The sequence below is a fragment of the Typopeltis vanoorti genome, chromosome 20 (genome assembly GCF_054136105.1).
Source record: "Typopeltis vanoorti isolate ZY-2024b chromosome 20, IOZ_Tvanoo_1.0, whole genome shotgun sequence".
NCBI classification, from domain to species: Eukaryota; Metazoa; Arthropoda; class Arachnida; order Uropygi; family Thelyphonidae; genus Typopeltis; species Typopeltis vanoorti.
This window is the reverse complement of record NC_143568.1, coordinates 111,293,997-111,316,330: the sequence shown is the minus strand read 5'-3', so window position 1 is coordinate 111,316,330 and position 22,334 is coordinate 111,293,997. Positions and strand designations below refer to the sequence as shown.

At 36.2% G+C, this 22,334-nt stretch overlaps 1 protein-coding gene across 4 annotated transcripts in view; it reads right to left on the bottom strand.

Annotated features, from left to right (window-relative positions):
- Positions 1 to 22,334, bottom strand: part of fal (SAM and HD domain containing deoxynucleoside triphosphate triphosphohydrolase falten) — a 188,816-nt gene that overhangs the window by 66,267 nt on the left and 100,215 nt on the right. For all 4 annotated transcript variants that reach the window (XM_090410336.1, XM_090410337.1, XM_090410338.1 and 1 more), the window contains one exon: positions 10,621 to 10,785. In XM_090410336.1, coding sequence (XP_090266462.1) covers positions 10,621 to 10,785 — 165 coding nt within the window. The remainder of the gene's footprint in view (positions 1 to 10,620; positions 10,786 to 22,334) is intronic.

Sequence of the window (22,334 nt, the reverse complement as noted above, 5' to 3'; positions counted from 1 at the left end):
ATTCTGTTAACTTCACACCAGATAGACTCAAACTCACCGTTACATGGGACAAATTGTTACCGTCATTTTCCTGGCATTTGTGTATAAAATATAATAAATTACCACTTAGCCTATTCTTATAATTAGATAAGCAATCTATTTGGTTTTGTTCTAGCATTTTCTCTTTTCCCACTCCAGACATACTCAAAACATCTGAATCCAAAGCATATTTTTCCAGCCCTTCACCATATATAACCATGTTCAAAGACATTCATATCTTTATTACGTTTGCATACCATAGCTGTACTTTCACACACATTTTTCCCTTTCCTCACTTGATGATTTAGTTTATGAATTTTTTTTCCTGACTCTCTGCATTAGGTCTCAAACCAAGAAGTAATTTTTCCAGGCTCCTGGAAAAATTACTTCTTGCCAAATGAATTCAAATGCAGGCTATCGCTCTCATACAAGTCTTTTCTGCCATCAAACTCACTCCCCACATCTAAAAACTGGCATCCATTTCTTCTACACAGCCTGCACATGAAATCATTTGCTATCATCCCCCTCCTTCTTAACTCTGTACTGTCATGTCTAGGTAGCAATCCTACAATTTTTACTCTCTCACATTTCTTTCTCGCTTCTTCCGACAGACCTTTCATATCTTCTCTCATACTATATTTCTCACTACTTAAATTATTAGTATCTTATGCAGAAAGTAATGCTGAAGAATAACTTCACTGTGTATCAGAAGCAAATGCAATAATTCAAAAAATGAGTGCTCACTTCACGAAGGTCTATCATCCTGGTGCAAATAACATAATGTACACTGCTATCACTACACTTGATGAAGAGAAAGAGGTGCAAGAGAAGGAGGTTCTAGAGTTGTTGCGTAACCCGATTAAGAATTCAGATGGGACATCAGCATGCATGTTAAAGGAATGTTTAGCTGAACTGGCTAGGACCTTGACAAGTTTGTATTACAAACATATAAAGTACAAACATTACTGTAGTTTGTACTACAGACACTGTTACATATTATAATCAAACTGGAAGATCTGCTAACATCCACCTAGATAAACACAAAAAATACATCTGCTGCCACAATTATACCTTGCACAGGATCAGATGGAATAAAACTATTATGCTTCATCATAGTAAATACAAACTTGAAAGACTATTTTTAGAATCGACAGAGATTTAAAAAGCCAGCCTAATCTTAAAAAATATGGTTGAGTTAAACTTCCCAAGATTTGGGAAACTTTAATTCTTAGTCATCCTGCCCAACAGATAAGGCTAGCCAACAGCACCCATAGAGATTGCCCCCATAGGAATTCAGGCTTTAAATAGTCTAATTTTTTCCATTTCTTTGTGTGTTTTTACAATTTTGTATTCCTGAAGATGTCTCTGTGAATGCAAGAAAATATTAGAAGAATTAAATAATGAAGAATTTAATCATTTCCCAGTGCAATTTTACTCCATTAAGCCTCCAACATGAGTACATTAATGATTATTCTTACAAGTTTTAACTATCTAGAGATGAATGAGAAGGATGCATAGGTGTACCCCAGTCATACAATACATCAAGTTCCAGACATCATCATATAGTGAATCACTGCCTTTTATTTTCACTTGGTCTTCATCAAGTGACATTCACCATGAACTGGTTGCTATGTATGGCAAAAAGGTGATATCAAAGAAGCAGGTGTGTTTTTGGTTGAATGAATTTAAAGCAAGCAATGGTTGGTAACAATGAAGATCGACATCAGGCAGGCAGGCCTTCAAGCAAGACAGAATTCTGCATTTTAAGGGAATCGCTCTTGAAGACCAGAGAATGAAACTGTGTGAAATTGCACAAGTAGTGAAGTTGATTAAGTCCGGTGTTCACAAAACTGTTCATGATATCCTTGGCTTTTGAAACGTGTGCTCCCTCTGGGTGCCTCGACAATTGTTAGAGGAGCACAAGGCAAAATGCATAAGGATGTGTTTGGAGAATCTGTTGCAATACGGCGACAAAGGTGAAGATTTTCTTGCTCACCTAGTCAAATGAGATGAAATATGGGTTTCTCATTTCATCTCCTATACTTTACCGCAGAGAGCAAACAAGACTCCATGACCTGGAAACATCCACAATCTTCTCTGCACAAAAATTCAAAATTGTTCCCACTGTCTGAAAAGTCATGGCCAGTGTTCTGTTGGTGGACTTCTTGAGAAAGGAGGACCATTCAATGCAGAGCTTTACTGTGCAATGTTGGACAAACTGAAAGCCAACCGACACAAATGACCAAGGACTCCTGACAAGCAGTGTGATTTTGGTGCATAACAATGCTACTCCACATCACTAGTGAGTGGTTGCACTGTAATCAATTACAGTGCAACCACTGAAATTCTGCCATATCCCCCCCCCCCCGCTACAGCCCAGACATAGTACCTTCAGACCTCCATTTGTTTGACCCCCCTCAAGAACACCTTTCTGGAAGGCATTTCACTGTAGAGGAAGTTCATCAGACAATGTGATCTTGGTTACTGGGTGTAGGTATGGACTTCTTCAGTATTGGTCAATAAACTGATTTAGAGTTGGTACAAGTGCTTCAATCAATTTCGAAACTTTGTGGAGAAGTAGTGCATGTTCACTTATTTCTCAGTGTATAATTTCAACTGCCTATTATTAAACATCCTTGAGAAAAAAAAAATCTTTTGCCTTATTTTTTAGAAACCCCTCGTATAACATACCTAGAATCTCCATGGGTGATGATGTCATCATCATAAGCCAATAGGATGTTCTTCACATTTATATTCATTTTCCTCTGTTTATTTAAGTCTACAATGACTTTCTCCATTACTAGATCGAACAGAATCAGTGAGAGAGTGAAATCCAGATTTTATTTCAAAAAATGACAAATAGAAAATGTACCCCATAGCGAGTGTGGCGATTACTTAGTTGTATCATATTTATATATTTCTGCAGTATTTTAAAAAGGTATCATTGCATCCTATACTATGTTTTGATTAATACCACAAATACTGGATGTAATTCTTTATCAAAAATGCTTTTCTAACAACTGTCGAGCTATAAAATTACGATAAGTTGTAGACTTTCCCTTATAGAAGCAACAGTTATAGTCTCCAATGGTGTTTGAAATATATACATTAATTCTATTCCCGATTAATGCAGAATAGTATTTTGTAATAAATGTCCAAGAGGAAGATACCTCTCTAATATGGCTGTATTCCAATCCACTGGAATTTCTTCTTTTTGTCATATTAGCTTGATAAGTTCATAAATTTCAGTTGTCATGGGTGTTCCTCCAAATTTTTAGATTTGCTGTAATTTTATTTTTGCCAGCTGTCATGTTATTTTTTAGTACTTTAAGAACATTCTCCACTTCGTCAGAGATAATTCTTACATTGCAGTTCACCATTTCCTTCTAAGCATGCTACCATAAGTGTAAAGTTTCCATCTGGTGGTGAGAAGTTTGTTTTTTTGTTTATAATGACCCTAAACATGGAAGTTCACAGGACCTACAACACAACAGTGCCATGTGTGAATAAGCAATCAGGGAGAAAGAAGTAATCTATTGACATGTTTATTAAAGAAAATTAAACATCTTCCCCGAGAGAGAAGTAATGTTCACAAGTTTTTCAAAATATTGTCTAAATTCCTTAACAATTTCTTTTTCTTAAGTAATTAAATCTCCTTGGTTATTAGTCAGTATTCAAGCTTGTATTATACCTTCCTTTAAATATCCCACTACGTACGAAGAATTAATTATTATTAACATTTGACCTCCATGGAGTCAGAAATCCATTTCTGACTCCATGGAGTCAGAAATCAGAAAGTGAACACTATATCACACACATACAAAGTTCATCCAACTGTGCCTTAAACTGATTCAATGTGTCTACAATCACAACACACTCAGGCAATGCATTTCACTCACTCACCACTCTCCGTGTAAAGAACATACTCTTCACTCCTCTGCTCACATCCTCCTTATACAGTTCCAGTGATGGCCACTTGTTCTACTCACCTCTCCAATTCTATAAAAAGTCTCTTCCATGTCAAGCTGATAACAACCTCTGACTAACTTATATGTCTCAACCAGATCCCCCCCCCCGCCTCTTCCTCCTGTACATGAGGCTTTGCAACTTACGTTCTCTCAATTTGTCTGCGTATTCCATATTCCAAAGAGCACTGACCACCTTTGTGAATCTTCTCTGGGCCCTTTCTAACATATCCTTGTTACCATGAAAAGCCAGTGACTAAATCTGTGCACAATAATCCATATGAGGCTTGATCAAGATCTTATACAATGGTATCATAACTTCTTTATTTGTACACATCAGAGTCCTCCACATCATTACTATTATCTGATGTAATGTTTTCACATCTTGTGCAATGTGGTTCCAGAATTTTGGGTCCTTGTCCACCACCCCTCCCAGATCTCTTCTACCTCCTTTAAAGTTTCCCCATCAAATGTATACTTTGCATCCCATCACTGCTTACCAAATTTAAAAACCATATATTGGGTCATTCCAAAAGTAATGTCATTGTTTATACTTTACTTGTTCAATCGTGTCTTAGCTTGTCTAAAGATGAATTTTTAAAGTTTTATAAGTACTTCTAAGCTGAGGTAGCCTCATTCCACCTTGCAAGAACATCATACATAAATTATTGTTTAAATAACCATTTATTACTATGGAGGTCACTGAAGACCACATTAAGCACATCATGCTTTATGAGTTCAAAAAAAGGCAACAATGTTGCTAACAGACCTCTTGCATACACTTCTTGCAAAAAATGTGCAAGAAGTGTATGGCGGTAATGTTTTGAATACAAAAGAGCCAGCGATGGTTCCAAAAATTTCAACAAGTGGACTTTAGCTTGAAAGACTCCCCTCACTCTGGGTTCCCTGTCTCTCTCTCGATAAGCTGGAAGCCACTATTGCAAAAAATGCCAATGCAACTGTGGAAGTTTTAGCAAAAGATCTTAATTCATTGTCCATCCATTGCCAAGAACTTGAAAGAGTAAGCGTGGCAAATGGGTTCCTCACAAACTAACAAACAACAATTGAAGACCACACATCAACATCTGCACTGCTCTTCATTCTCGAGAGATTCGATCTCCATTTTTGAGTCATGTAGTTACTGATGATGAAAAGTGGATACTTGACAAGAATGTGAAGTGCTGAAGGTTGTTCATTTGGGGAGGGGGGGATAGGCTAAACCTCAGCCAAAACAAGACCTTCACTCTCAGAAAGTTTTTTTAAGTGTTTGGTGGGATATGGTTGGTATTATACAGTTTGAACTCTTGCCACAAAACCAAACAATCACAGCTGAAGTATACTGTGAACAACTCGATCAATTGAATGAAAAACTGAAGGAAAAGATGTGTTCTCTGGTCAATTGAAAGGGTGTTGTTTTTCACCATGATAATGCACCCCACGTAGCGCAATAATCACCTGTACCAAGATCGAGGAACTCGGATGGGAAAAGCTTCCACATCCTCAGTATTCTCTAGATCTTGAAGTTTCAGATTACCACTTATTTTGAAGTTTGCAACATTTCATTAATGAAAAACAGTACAATACATTAGAGGCACTGAAATCAAGCCAATGTGACTTCTTTGCCTCCAAACTTCCTGAATTCAATAGAAATGGCATTATGAAGCTTTCACAATATTGGAAGAGCATTACTGATTCAAATTGAGAATATATACTTGATTAAATTAACAAGTAAATTAGCATCTTTTATATCCTTTCAAAACTTAACTAAAAACAACATTACTTTTGAGATGACCTGATACTTTGTGACACTGAACTGACTGTTCCACTTACCTACACATTCATGCAATTTATTCAAGTCCTCTTGTAAGACCATAACATCTACTTGACTCTGCATTGTTCTCCCCAATTTTGGATCATATATCACCATTTAAACCCATCTCAATATCATGATATACAAATTGAACAACAATGGTCCCAAAACTTACCCCTGCACACCACTAGTGACCTTCCTCTTTTGGAATACTGCACCCATATATACAACTTTGTGATACCTATCTGAAAGCCAATCACCGATCCAACTCAGAAGTCTGTTATCCAATCCCATCCATTTCGATTTATTTAGCAGCTTGTTGTGTGGCAGTCTATCAAAAGCTTTTGCAAAATCCAAGTATACCACTGTATATGCATGTCCCTTGTACAAGACATTTGTCACCTTGTTATAGTATGTAAGTTAGTTAGTAAAACATGAGCTCTCTTTCACAAACCCATGCTGATAACCACAGAGAATACTGCTGTTAAAAACCCATTTCTCTATCCTACTTCTCACCAATCTCTCTAGTACCTTCAACACAACTCCAGACATATAGACTGGCTTATAATTGTAGCTACAGGCCTTTATGCAGTGGAACAATTTTACCTTCTTTCCACTCCCTTGGTACCTGTGCTGTTGTAATAGGCATACCAATGTCTTTTTTACAACAGTCTGACTACTGCCAATTCCCTGGAACATTCCATTAAGATGTGTGGTGATATGTGATCAAATTCTATTGCCTTATTGACATCAAGGTTATTTATTTCCTCAAATACCTCCTGCTTGCTCACAATTAAGCCATCTTCCCCCAGTTATCATTCTACCATTCACATCCATTAACATCATCTTACCGTAATCATTCTTGCCACATATCTAGAAACCTCTCTAGAATTTTTTTTGTCTGATTTGCCAATTTCTGCTCATACTATACTTTTGTTGTCCTTATTGAGTCACTCTCCTGACTTGTTCTTTATACTCTTCATGTGAATGATTATTACTATTATTCATCTTGTACTGCCTCCAAAGTGCCTTCTTTCAGATTTCATGCTAAAGCCCCCCCCCCCCTCCCATTCACCCATTTTACACCTACCTTATTCAGCCTTTTGACCTAAGGAATATATTCACACATTGATGTTGTTATGTATTTCTTTGTTAGTTCCCAAGCAGAATTTATTTCCTTACCACTCAACTCCTCATTCCATGCTATAGCTCCATGCTGTCTCCCAAGCTTGTCATAATCACCAGCTTTTGAAAGTTTATTTTCACTTGGTTAGACTATAATAAATTTAGTTTAATCCTTTATCCAAGTGTGAGCAAACAACATTTGCACCTGAAAATATCTTCAGGACTGGGGTAAGGTAGTACAATACCGGGCAACTCGTAGCAAAGGTGGAGCAAGTTCACATCACTCCTATCCCAGTATCTCCCATAATGCAAAGCACATCTCCTTGCAGATATGTATAATGTTATGCATTAAGGGAAGGGCCACTACCCTTTTGGCAACTCCTATAGGTAAAGATGACCTCGCTATTGCTTCTGCCTGGTATCTCCACCTCTGGGCCTGGCTCCCACTGAAGAGACCTCAATAAAGGTCGAAACTAGTCTGGGTAGTGGCCCTCCCCTTAATGCATAACATTATACATATCCACAAGGAGATGTGTTTTGCATTATGGGAGATACTGGGATAGGAGTGATGTGAGCTTGCTCCACCTTTGCTACGAGTTGCCCAATGTTGTACTACCTTACCCCAGTCCTGAAGATATTTTCTTCAGGACTGGGGTAAGTCTTGGTAGTGGCTCTTCCCTTAATGCATAACATTATACATATCCGCAAGGAGATGTGTTTTGCATTATGGGAGATACTGGGATAGGAGTGATGTGAGCTTGCTATCTTTAATATCCCAAATGCTATCTCTTCATTCCAATCTATAGTGCCATAATTAAAATCACCCATAATAATTATTCTCCCTTTGTTCACTAATCCAAGTTTAGCTATTTCTTTATCGCCACCCTCCACATTCCCTGGCTCTTCAGAAAGATTCAAACAGACTTTTTACTTGGACAAAAGAGTGGGATTGTAGTTTTAATATCAATAAGTGCAAAGTGTTGCATTTTGGAGTGCAGAAATATAATGCTGTGTTCTATATCGATGGTGCCGTACTGCAGGAAGTGGATGAGATTAGAGATTTGGCAGTGACGGTTGAGAGTAGACTGAATTATTGTTAGTGTTGCAAAGGCTGCACATCGTAGTGCTGCTATGATAAGAAGTACTCTAACATGCAAGTATAGGGAAGTGGTTGTGCCACTGTATAAGGCATTACCACACTTGAACTATAGTGAGAGGACTATGGAGAGAGGTTGAAGAAATGTGGATTGCAAAGTTTGGTGGATAGGAGGAAGAGAGGTGATAGAGACATTTAAGTTAGTGAGAGGATTTTATCAGATTAATCCAGTGGGGATTATAAAACAAGTAGATGGTGAGAGGGGAAGAACCAGAGGTCATTCCTAGAAGTTGTGTAAAACTGTGATGAGGAGGGATTGTGAGAAGCAGATTTTTTTACATGGAGAATTGTCAGTGAATGGAATGCATTGACAGAATGTGTTGTTAATTCATGGAGTGTTAAGGATTATAAGATTCTATATGATAAATATGTTGTCAATTGAATGAATCTCCCATGATGAGTCTGCCGACTCCATGGAGGATGTAATAATAATTGTAATAATAATAATAATAATAATAATATAGCAACATCCAACTAAATATATCTTCCTGTCAACCTCCACTTTACACCGCACTGTCTCATGACCGCTGCCACTATTTCCCTCTTTCATGTCTATGAAAGAGGGAAATAGTGGCAGTGGTTAATTCCCCTGCAGTCATAGCAGCACTTCTCTCTTCTTGTTCTTTCTATCCCCACAAAAAATACTGTATCCTTCCATTTCTATTCCTAGATATCATCTTCATTCAACCATGTTTCATTAAGCCAATGATTTTGAGGCAAATAAACTCAACTGGTGAAACCATTTCATCTCCTTTATTTCTGATACCTCTGGCATTTCTAAATAAACACAGCTGTTCATTTTTAGGTCTATAACCAGTCCTATCCAATTTCCCCACCATATCTGTCCTTGCCCAATCACCTTTATCACTGCTTACCACATATATCTTTTCAGTTTCAACTTCCCCACCTACATCACAATATATTCCATTTCTATGCTGATTATCCTCAGACATACATTCACTGCTACTTCTAACATCCACTCTCCCTATGCCATGTCTTCCTGTCAACCCAAGGTTACCCCCATTTCCCTGGTCTTCTTGCATTCATGTTCTTTCTTCATCTCTCACATTACTACTGTTTCCACTGCCAAGCACTTCTGTCTCTTCAATACCACTCTCCTGATCTTTCACTTCATCTACATTTAAACATCCACTCTCCATGTCCACTCAGGCTCCCCCCATTTCTCTGTTTCTGAATCTTATGTGGATGCTAGCATCAGCAGCTCTGCTCCCCTCTCTCCTTGTTCTTTCTATCCTCGCTCCAAAGCCATTCAAATGCAATCCATCAGGCCTGTATAATTCCATTCTTCCCTCAAACATGTGCCATACATCCACAAACTCTACTCTCTTCTCCTCACACAGCTCTGCTAACATACCGTTTATGATTCTGGCTCTCCATCTAAAATCATCATTGTCATATCTCAGCAACACACTGACAACCTTTCCCACTATACTATTATCTTTCACTCTTCATCATTTTCAATTCTTTAATTGATTCTTTTTCTACCAGCCTTTTCTCTCAATGCAGCATTTTACTAGCTAAATTTCTACGGATCCTATAGTTCTCAGTATTTTCTGGTGATAAGCCATGTAGCATTTATTACCTCATCTTATTTTGTTTCTTCATAGCCTCTTTACTTTTCTATGAGAAAAACGCCATATTTTTCTCAGTTATAAGAGGAACTGAATATTCTATTTCCTGTATTATATCTTTTCTGCATATTGCCTTTGTATGTTTACATCTTCACACTTTTTGATATTATACTGATTGGTATTTCTATTTCTGTTAACATTTCTCCATTTAACAATGTCTTAGCTTGGAATGTACTATTACCAGGTAGTAATAAGCATCCGTGTCAGCTACTCTGTAGGTGCAGACATCAGAGATCTTGTGTAGCTCAGTGGATGTGGTGTTTGCACACCACAGTGCTTGACCGCACGAAGGAAGACTTCGTTTCAAATCTAGTCGGCGACTAGAAGAAGTTTTTCTAAGTCTTTTTTTGACCGGTTCCCGAGTTAGTCGATCTCTGGCACAGGCAAGCGGGTTTCTTCTCCCGGAAACTCGGGTTTTTCGTCTCATAAACTCAAGAAAATCGACCGTAGAACCCACATTATTTCAGACATTAAATACGAGTGTTGGGGTTAGGCAGGTGCAGACATTTCTTATATATGTCATGTCTACAAATAACATTAAATAACATTATATGGTTTTCTTATGATGAGATTTTTTTTGTGGTTGATAAAAAAATTTACATGCCCATTAGCTGTTCTAACTCTTGATGTAATAATCTGTATTTTCAATCATTGCAAATGCATTCAAGCATCGTGGACAAGATACATTTATCAACACAAATGAGAAGAAGCTTCTGTTTCATGAAAATTTTCTATTTCATCATAAAATTTTGATTTTACAAAACTTTTTGCAGATTTTTATAAAATATAACCTTTTACCTTCATTAACATCAAGTGACTGACAGATATTTATGGATAATAAATAATAAATATTCCTAGAGAATGCTGTATATCAGCTATACCATTCTAACTCACCTTATCTCTAAAGCATATTTTTTTCTTCCCTTGGACATCAATGACTCTTGCACAAAGCATTAAGCGTTCATAATTAAAACCACAGTCAAAACCTAAATAATAGCAGTCTCTCATGAAGTAATCCCATTTGTCCACATCCAATCCTGACTCTTCATTGTTAACAATCTTAAGAGTAAAGAACAAAAACTTTCAAGTGAAATTAAAAAAAAAAAAACCTTAAAATAATTTACTCAATTAATAAATGTTTCATATTGTTATTAAAAATTAGATGAATATTTCATCACAAATCAAAATATCTATAAACAATTCCATAGTTAGTTATTAATATTAAATGATGGCAGGAACTCAGTTGCATAGAAAAGCTCAAGGTAAGAATGAATAGATGCCTTTGTCAAGCAGTGGGCAGAAAATGGCTGATGATGATGATGATGAATCTTAAATGTCTTTATTTATATATATTTTAAAGAGAATCACTTATATGACTATATAGCCGAATATTAAATTAGAAAATAACTAATTTATTTTTAAGGCACTACTAGATTTGTCTTTCTAGAAGACTTCATTGAGTGCATAATACATATAAGAAAAAAAGGATACACAAAGAGCATTACTTAAGTACATCACTAAAGATTTAAATTATATATATATATATATATATTTCAGGGGTGCTTAAGGGTCAAAGCTGTATAACTGAGGAGACCTCCACATAGTCTTTAAAGGAATGTGGAGAACCAACCAGGGCTTCTGACGTAATGTCCAAGCCTCACCTTCTCGCGGTGCACCCCATTAGGTATCTACCTGGATACTGAATGAACGAGGATGGGCTGGCAATTTGGGCTTTAGCAGACCAAACTGTATTCTTATTGGCTTAAACCAAAACATAAATGATGATACAACATGACAGAATTTCATGCCCGCTGGGCATGAAATTCTGTCATGTTGTATCATCATTATGTTTTGTTTAACGTCCTTGTTTAAGGAGGACATTTATGTCCTTGTTTAACGGGGCGTTGCCCGGTTAAATAAGGACCCCCCATTGTTTTTGCCATTTATGTTTTGTTTAACGTCCTTGTTTAAGGAGGACATTTATGTCCTTGTTTAACGGGGCGTTGCCCGGTTAAACAAGGACCCCCCATTGTTTTTGCCAGAGAACCAGGGCATACAGCGAAAAGTCAGCTACTGGAACAAATCTTAAAATACACCCAAACTCAACATCACCAGAGTTAAAGATCGGTACTATTAACATAAGAAGCCAGAATGGCAAAGAAATGAAGCTAGCTGAGGAATTAGATAAGTACCAGATCGGCATAATAGGGGTGACTGAAACAAAAAAGACAAAAACTGGTGAGATCTTTCTGAGCAATAAATAGAAAATGTTATATTTTCTATATATTCAAGGCAATGACAATCAAGGAAAAGAAGGAGTAGCCAAAGTATTCTACACTAAACATGAGATTAATCTTCTTGAATGGCAGGCAGTCTCAAGTAGCGTGATGTGGGCAAATATCAGAATGGAGAACTGGACAATGAGACTTATTTGTGCCTATGATCCCACAAAAGGTTCTACTAAGGTAGAAGTGGAGAAATTTTTTTAAGGCTCTAGAGAAAGCTACTGACAGAATGAAAAAGGAAAAGTTGTCCTTGTTGGGGATCTAAATAGCAGAGTAGGAAATGATTGTCAGATGCACAAAAATATTTTGGGAAAATTTGGAGAAAAGAGCAAAGCTAATAATAATGGCAAATACCTTTTGGATTTCTGCTCAGGACATGGACTGGTTATCACTAACACCATGTTCCAACATAAAAATGTGCACAAATTCGCATGGAGAGAAGAGGCAAGAAATAAGAAAAGTCTCATTGACTATATTCTTGTCGATAGTGATGTTTTCTTCCTGGTGCAGGACACCAGAGTGTATAGAGGATTTGAAATTGAAAGTGATCACTATTTAGTCTTGAGCAGGGTAAAATTGAATTTCATTTTGAAAAAAACATGCAAGAAAGTTTTAAAGCGAATAAAAGTTGAGCAGCTCTCAGATGTGAACTGTAGACTAAAATACACAAAGATTATTGAAGAAAAAAGAGAGTTTGAGAACAGGAACCAAAGCTTGGAGAGTCAGTGGCAAGCCTTGAAGAAAACCTTGATTGATTCAATCAGAGAGGCATGCGGTGAGGTTGTCTGCAAGGATAGAAAAATCAGAACTCCATGGTAGACACAGGAAGTTAAAGAGGCAGTGAAGGAAAAGAAGAAAGCATATCAAAAGTTCCTGGCAAATAAGTCAACTTGTGCTCTTAGAGAATACAGAGACAAATGTAAGAAAGCCAAACACTGTGTAAAACTAGCTAAACAAAAGTCATGGGAAGACTTTGGTATGAACATAGAAAATAAATATCAAGGAGGTGGCAAGATGTTCTGGAAGTTGTTGAAAAAGCTCAGAAATGGAGGAAAGAGGATTGTAAATGGAATTAGAGATGATAAAGGTGACATGAAAACTGGGGAAAAGGATAACCATGAAGTATGGGGTAATTACTTCAAAAAATTGCTAAATGAAACAAGCAGTGATAGCACAATGGTAATAAAACACTCAACAGGCATACAGCCAAGAATACATATCCATACTTGAAGTATAAAAAGCCCTCAAAGGCTTGAAATGTGGAAAGATAGCTGGAGTAGATGATATTCGACCAGAAATGCTGAAGTATGGAGGTATAAAAGTCTTACAGTGGTTGAACTGCATAGTTCAGAAGGCCTGGACAGAGGGACGAATTCCCTTTTTATATATAAACCCATATATAAAAGGGAAATAAAACTGAATATGAGAATTATGGAGGTATTTCCCTACTAAGTGTTCCTGGCAAGATCTATGCAAGTATACTTGAGAAACGATTGAGAAGAATTGTGGAAGAAAAACTTTTTGAAGAACAAGCTAGATTCAGACCAAATAGAGGCTGTCAGGATCAGATCTTCACTTTACGACAAATACTCAAGAAAGCATGGGAATATAACAAAGATCTGTATTTAAGTTTTGTAGATCTGGAAAATGCATATAATAGGTGCCAAGAGAGAAGCTATTCAGTACACTACAGTTATATGGTGTCAATGGGGCATTATATCAAGCAATACTTAGTCTTTATTTCAGTTGCAAGTCAGCAGTTAGAATTAAAGAAAGTACAGGAAGATGGTTTAATGTTAAGTCTGGTGTCAGACAAGGATGTACATTGTCCCCTCTGTTATTCATTCTATATGGGTCACATTATGAAGGAAAATGGTATTAAACCTGATATCAAAATTGGAGATGTTAATGTCAGCTCTTTGCTTTATACAGATGATGTTATACTTCTAAATAAATCTGCTGCAAGTTTGCAAGATTCCCTGACTAAATTAAGTAACTGTTATTAGATATGGTATGAAGGTCAGCAATAACAAGACAAAGACGGTGAAAATAGGCAGAAGCATTGCAAATGTCAACTACATTGTGAATGGAGAAAACATTTCAACTACTTAAGCACGATTTTTAGTGAAGATGGTAAATTAAATATGGAAATAGACAAAAGAATCAACAAAGCTGGTATGGTAGGAAGTCAACTGAATATATTCATATGGAATAAGAGAGAAATTAGTCGGAACACTAAATTAGCTGAATACAAGGCAGTGTTCAAACCAGTTTTAACTTATGGATCTGATAGCTGAGTCAGAAGTAAAACACTTGATCAAAGACCAGAGACTGCAGATATGAGAGTTCTGAGAAAGATTAGATGCACAAACAGATGGCATCAATGGCAATATCATAATAAAAACGAGGATATTAGGAAAGAACTTGACATTGTCAGCATCCAGGAATGCGTTAGCAGAGCTAATCTCAGGTGGTATGGTCACTTAAACAGAATGGGCGAGGAAAGATTAGCAAAACTGCCAGGTTGGCAGGAAAACGACCCAGAGAAAGACCAAGGTATAGGTTGATTGATACGGTAAAAAGTGCCTTAGACGATATAAATATAAGATCTGATAATGTTGGAGTCTTGAGAAGTAACAGACTGATTTGGAGGAAAATTGTAGATAGGAAGTTAGTAATGATATAAATTTTTCATGTAGTACTATCATATCCTATACACCCCTTGAGGGTACATGGCAGGAATTTGATGATGATATATATTTCAAATATATATCTGAATATATTTGAAGTGAATTAAATACTGGAAACCAAGAGATAAAAATAGAAACACTGTTTTGTTTTGTGTTTAATTAAAGCACACAACTAGTTTCATCTTCTTAGAAGATTTTATTGAGTGCATTACATGAAAAGAGAAATGCAAAAAAACATTGCAGGAGAATAGCTATAAATTCAGTTGCCAACATATGACAACTGACATTCTGGATACTATTGTATTTTTGGGCATGTACATGTGGCTATGATCTCATGAACACCAAAGTTAGATAGCAGGAGAGTGACAATCAAGATATTATAGCTGAGGTTAGTGTTAAGATATAGTGTTAGTGTTAACATATATATATATACAGGTAACCCTCGTATAACGCGGTACGTATACAATGTGGTTTTGATATAACGAGTCTACAAACTGTAGTACTTATACAATGAAGTTTCAATATTGAACGCGGTACTTATACAATGCAGTTTCAATATGACGGTCTACAAACTGTAGTAACCCTTTATCTTTTCATATATTTTTCAATGCGTGACTTAAAAATCAAATTTTATCTTCGTTAAATTTGAATCTGCCCATATCACGCATGTAGTTATAAGTAGCGAATTTATATTAGGGGAAATACCCCTTAGCATGCATGTACGTCAATTGTTTACCGTATAAAGTGTTTATTGTTGAAAATTGTCTTTGTTTTCTGCCAAGAAAGCACATTAAAAATCATAAGTGTGTTAATCTCAAGCTGAGCACTTTATTTTTTGGTGAGTTACATACAATATGTAATGCTTTTTTTTTTTCATGTAAAAAATTTATTTTTATAGTAATGGCGATATGGTTGAAAACGAAATTAGTGAACTAATTGATGGGGAAATAGATGGGTATTTAAATAATTCAGTTTACAGAAATTAGCAGAATATCTGGACTTGGCAAGAAAGTTAGGAATTTATTTTACGAATAATCTCTCAATGGAGCGCTCCAGAAAATTCACGAGACAATTGGACATTTGTTTAGCTCAATATTATGAACTTAATAAAAAATTGCAGCATAGTTGTAAGCAAGATCTTATTACTGACTTTTTGATAACTAAACCAGCCTAAGTAGCCAATAAGAATTATACAAACAATGCCCAAGAGATTTCAAGTGATGACAACGTGCGGCCACTCTTAAATAAAGAACATCTACAAAATGTTTGTTTTGAAGACAGTGATGATGATTATTTTAATCATCACTTTATTTTATTTTGCCTAAAACATTTATGTATTATGTGCAATGAAGTTTACCTAAAATTTGTAATTTTTTTAAGTTTATACTATGTATTTGTTTCAAAGTTTATATGTTTTCTTAACTTACATGAATTACCTGAATGAAATAAAAATATATTTTTGTTGGATATCTCATTGTTTATATAATCTTAAAAAAAAAAAAAAAAAGATTTTGGAACTTAACCCTACCTTTTCTATGTGATCCAAGTCTCGCATAACATGCCATTTCTATGGAACCTAACATCCGCATTATACAAAGGTTACCTGTATAAGCATGTGTATATCTGATTACAATCAAGATAATGGGATACATAAAGATTCAGAATTTAACTTCTGCTGTTGATAATTCATGATCCATTCCACAGTGAACAGCACTTCACCTTTTGTTTGCAACAATATAATCTCTCTGATTTCTGTATTCCCTGGTAAGGAAAAGTCCAGTTAAGCGTTTGTAATAAAGAAACTGTTTATGACACAAAACTCCAACATCCTTAATCCAGCTTCATTCCTCACTTCTAAACCAAATTTTCTAATGTTGTCTCATTCTTCTTTTTCCTCCTGTTTTTGAATTCTAATCACCTAATACCAATAAAAGTGTTTTATACTGTACACTGCTTATTGCAATCTACTGTAAAATTCTTTAACTTCATCTTCACTTACATTTATAGTGGGTGCATATGCCTTTATCAATGTGACATCATAATCATTTCCTGAGATGTACCCTCAAGAAGTGTTCAGACTTATAACAGCACCAAATGATTAAGATTACATTATTATTAATCTCCTGTCAACAATTTTCTTCCAAATTAGTATATTACTTATCAGAACTTCAAAATTTGTATTTAACATTTTATTTTTCTAAGGCAGTTCTGACTGAATCAATCATCTAGACCAGGCGTCAGCAACCTTTTCGGATTGAAGAGCCATTTTTGAAATTATATCTGTTAAAAAAAAATTTAGGGAGCCGCACGCAGTGATGAATAACCAATTCCGCGGGTTGCATGGTTTTTTGTGTGGTCCACAGTGTTCGTTTTGTACGGCAGAATTAGTATATTTTAATTAAAAATTTATTTTATGATGTTGATTTTTACATGTGGATTTATTTGTGCAGGTTAAAAAATTAAAATATACCTAAATAATGGAAAATAAATTAATACTTTCTTATCGAAGAAAAAGAAAATATTCTTTATGCAGATTGAACCGAGTATTTGATTTACAATTTAATTGCTCATCACTGCTTTAAATTTAAAAACTACATTGAAAAGTATTATAATTAAATTATTTATTCATTCATTTTTTTTTTGTTTTTTTTTTTAAGTAACACGTTATCATACTTGTAAAACACAGGGGTGGCATGTCACGAAATTATATCATATTTTTAAATATTAAATAATAAAACAAAGATTTCCTCCTCCTTACAAAAACATATGTATAAAATCCAATAACATATCTATTTCTTTAATTTAAAACATCTTCTTAGTACGACTTTTGCTGTTGAACTTCTTGGGATAGTTTCTCAATATGCAGCGAATATGCCATAATTTTCATTTTCAAACATGAAGAAAGACTCATTTTGTTTAGTAGGTTTCTCAACTTACTTTTAATAAAATTCATATTAGAAAATATTTGCTCACAGAAATATGTCGATCCAAAAATCGATAGAAGTCCAAATGCATATGTTTGAAATCACCGAATGTAAGGGTCCGGTAACAATTCCACGTGTCAAATATAATCTAATCTTGCTTTTTAAGATCTCCTATTTCAGACCATTTTTTTTGTATTGCAAGGGTAGATTTTTGTCTTTCCAACTCCTCCAGGTCAGCTTTAAGATTTCTAAATTTTGAATTCCACAAATCCTGGGTTTTCAGTTCCTCTAACTGAAGTTGAAATGCAACCTCATCAATTCCAGCAAAAGGTGAAAAATTTAATTCGGCAGGATTAATTTCAAGTGGTCGCAATAAAAATGACATAGTTGCCTTGCTCTTTCTAAATTCCTCAAATCTCCCATTAAATGCAGATCGCATATTTACCACAATTTCTTTGAAAAAGGTTAAATTAATGGAATTATTATCAGCTTGTTATTGTTGATATTTCTTCAATGTAGGAAAAGGCAATAATGTGCCTTTCTCTAAGTCTGTCGCAAACAAATATAATTTTTGTTGAAACGAAATCACTTCTTCTAAAAGCAAAACTGCTGTATTTCCCTTTCCCTGTAGTTTTTTATTTAGTGCGTTTAAATGGGAAGTCATATCCACCATAAAGTAGAATTTGTAAAATGTAAATAGAATGTAAAGAAAGATTATCGCGCATGATTTCAAAGAGTTCAAACATGAAAGTATCAAATTTTTCAGCATCACATGTACTATTTTCAATTGTAAAATATCCTTGACTTAATGTAAAATGTCCTTATTTTTTTGCAAATGCTAAATTTAGAGTTTTTAGTTTCTAATTTAATAAATAACATTAATTTTGCATTATTCAAAAACAGATTGTTTAATAACGAAAAGAGCCGCAATTATTCATTCGAAGAGTCGCATGTGGCTCCGGAGCTGCAGGTTGCCAACCCCTGATCTAGACCATGATCTTCATCTGGATCTCTCTTCTTCCATCTTGGAAAAAACTGTTTACTAAACTTTCCTCTCCCATTCTGTTTAATGATGTTTGACATACTGTTTGAAATGCAATATGAAATGTAATTTAAAGTGGCCAAACCACTTTAAATTAACTCTCGTCACACATTCTTGAATGCTAACAATGTCAAGTTCCTTTTTAATATCTTCATTTTTAGTATGATTCTGAAATTAATGCCATTTGTTCACTGCCTAATATCTGTCCTCTAGTCTTTGATTGAATACTTTATTTCTAATCCAACTCTTAGATCCATAACTTAAAACTGTCTTGTATACTGCTAGTTTGGTGTTTTGGCTAATTTCTCATATTATTATTATTACGGGTATCTCCATAGAGTCAGTAGACTTACTGCAGGAGACCCAAACCATCAAAACAATATCTATCATACCTCTTCTTGAATTCATTTACAGACAAAGAACTCACAACTGAGTCAAGCAATGCATTCCATCCACTCAACACCCTCCAAGTAAAAAATCTAGTTATCACACCCTTGTTAACCACACTTTTCCTTAATATCCAGGGATGACCTCTTATTCTTCCATCACTATCAACACAGCTGAAATATTTCCCCTGCTGCAATCTTATAAAATCCTTTTAGTAATTTAAATGTTTCTATCATATCCCCTCTTCCCCACCTATCAACCAACCTCTGCAATCCACCAGCTCTCAATCTATCAATGTAGAGAGCATTTCTTACATCACTCACCAACTTAGTCACTCTCCTCTGAACCTATCCACAACCTCCTCATCTCCAAGGAATCCAGGTGACCAGACTTGAACACAGTAATCCAAATGTGAAAGTATCAATGCCTTCTAAAGGGGAATAATAACCTCTTTATCTCTGGATGTTAGTGTGTTCTTCAATAACCAAGTAATCCTATGTGCAATCTTGGATATCTTAGCAATGTGTCCCCTGAACTTCATCTCCCTATCCACCAACACCCCCAAGTCCCTAGCCTCATCAATCTCTTGGAGTACTGTTCTATCAATGTGGTACACAGCTGGTAATCTTTTAATCCCAAAATGCATAACTTCACACTTTTCACATTGAACTGACATCCATTACCTTTTGCCAGCTTATTTAAATCATCCCGCAAACTCTCAACATCAGCTTGATTTTTTATTGCGCTGCCCAACTTTGCATCATCAGCAAACAATTGAATATCTCTCTTCAAGCCATTTCCTATATCATTTATATACAAATTAAACAATAATGGCCCAAGCAGAGAGCCTTGAGGCACGACAGGAGAGATTGAAGAGGTGGTTATGAATGACAGAGTAAGTGGCATAAGTATGGAAAATGAGAGAATGGGTGTGCAAGATGAACAGGGAAATGGGAAGGCTCAGGGTGGACAGGGGTACACAGTGTGAAAAAGGTGGATGCTCCAAGAGGATGTGGGAGCATGTGTAGACAGGAAAGGAATGGGATGACCTCGGATCAAGAGGAAACGGTTGGAATTGAAGACGGTTCTAAAATAAATAAGCAGAAAGGGAAATGGCCCAGTCGAGCATGGAGAGATCACATTGAAGGAGTTATCAGTGGAACTAGCTGTAGATCCAGGGATGAGCTGTTGTGTTTAGATAGAAATGTTAGAAGTGTAAGAAACACCGCAGATGAAATGGTTGCACTAATTGAGTCTATTCAGCCAAAAATTGTTGGAATAAGTGAGACATGGTTAGGAGGACAACATCCTGACAGGAATAGAGATGGAAGGATGTGATGTGTTTCATGAGGATAAAAGGGGTAAAAAAAGAGGGGGATGAGAAAGAGTTATGTCCATACAAAGTAGAGATGCAAGTGGGAAATTGTGCTAGTGGTTTTGAGGCATTATGGTGTGAGATAGAGGTGAATAGAATGAAATACTTGGTTGGATGTTGTTATAGACCAGGAAATGTGATGGTAGTGACTATGAAATGTATAATCAAATAAGAAAAGAGTAATTATTATGGATGATTTTAATTATGGCAATATAGACTGGAATGATGAGATAGCAACTGGAAGTAAAGAAAATGAGTTTCTTGAGTTTCTGAGGGACAACTACCTCAGAAAGCAGTATGTACAGAGGGCACACGAGGATTGAGAGTCTTGGATTTGGTTATATCATCAGAGGATGTAATTATAAATGAAGTGTCAAATAACCCACCAATTGGTAAGAGTGATCAGGAGGTGATTATCTGGGTGGTTTCCAGCAGTGTGAGGACCTCTGTAAGAAAAGGGTATATGTGGAACTACAAGGGGATGATTATGAAGAGTTCAGGAGACAGCTTGCAGGTGTAGCATGGAATGAAGAGTTAGCTGGAAAAGAGATCAATGCAGTTTGGGGAATTTTCAAAAACTATCTAGTAGATGCAACGTCTAAATGTATTCCAAGGATGAGAAGGTTAAATAGGTTAGGTGTAAAATGGATGAATAAAGAGATTAAGCATGCGATACAGAACAAAAAGGGCATTAAGAAAGCAGCATAAGAGAACTGGAAATAACCAATTCCATGAGGACTACAAAAACCAGGCAAGGCAGGTGTGACTTGGTTGGTGAGGGTAGCTAAAGAGAGGTATGAACAGCAGTTAGCTAATGAAGCCAAAAAGACTCCTAAGGAGTTCTTTCGATATGTAGCCAGCAAAAGAAAGAATAATTATAGAAGGATGACATTGATTGGAGAAAATGGTATAAAGACAGCTCCTGCAGAATGTATGGTGGAGATACTTAATGAGCACTTCATAATGGTCTTTCAATCTTGTAAATGTAACTTCATGGAGAGATTGAGAGCAGTAGATGATGGGGAAGAGAGACTGACTGTAAGTGAGCAAGAGGTGTATGGGAGTTGAGCAAACTAGATGTAAATAAGGCTGTGGGGCTTGATAATATATCACCATGTATTCTGAAGGAATTGGCCAGAGAGTTGACGCCAGCCTTGACATATTTTTTTAATACGAGTCTTGCACTGGTCAAATTCCTAAGGAGTGGAAGGAGGACAAGACCGTGCCACATCATAAAGGAGGTGATAGAACTCAAGCATCAAACTATAGGCCTAGCTGTTTGTCAGGTGTTGTAGTTAAGTTGTTGGAGAAGCTTGTGAGAACTAGGTCCAGAAGTGGGTTGACAACAATTGTATTATCTTTGATGGACAGCATGGATTTGCTAAAAGGAGATCATGTTTTAGTAATCTATTTACTTATTACAATAAGGTGACTGCTTCCATGGACAGAGGAGAAGGATACACAGTAATATGCCAGCCTCGCTGGCCGAGTGGTTAGCGTATCCGCTCTCCAGCCAAAAGGCTGCGGGTTCGAATCCCACCATGGGCATGGATGTTTGCGATCATCTTTGGAAATACCAGTGGTGGTGGTCAGCAGATAGCGTTGGTGTAGTTGCGGTCAGTTGGTGGACTGAGTGGCGAAGACAGAGCTGTAGAGCAAGTACCCTCCCTCGATGAGTCTTTGGACTCCCTGGAGGTGTCATGTAACAATAATAATAATATACTTAGATTTTGCAAAGGCTTTTGATAGATTACCACATGATAAAGTAGATAGTCAAACTGGAGTGGATGAAGTTGGATATTAGATTGGTGAATTGGATTGGAGGCTGGCTATCTGAGAGGTATCAACAAGTTGTGTATGGGGGAGCGATATCCTTGAAAAGGAAAGTTACTAGTGGTGTGCCTC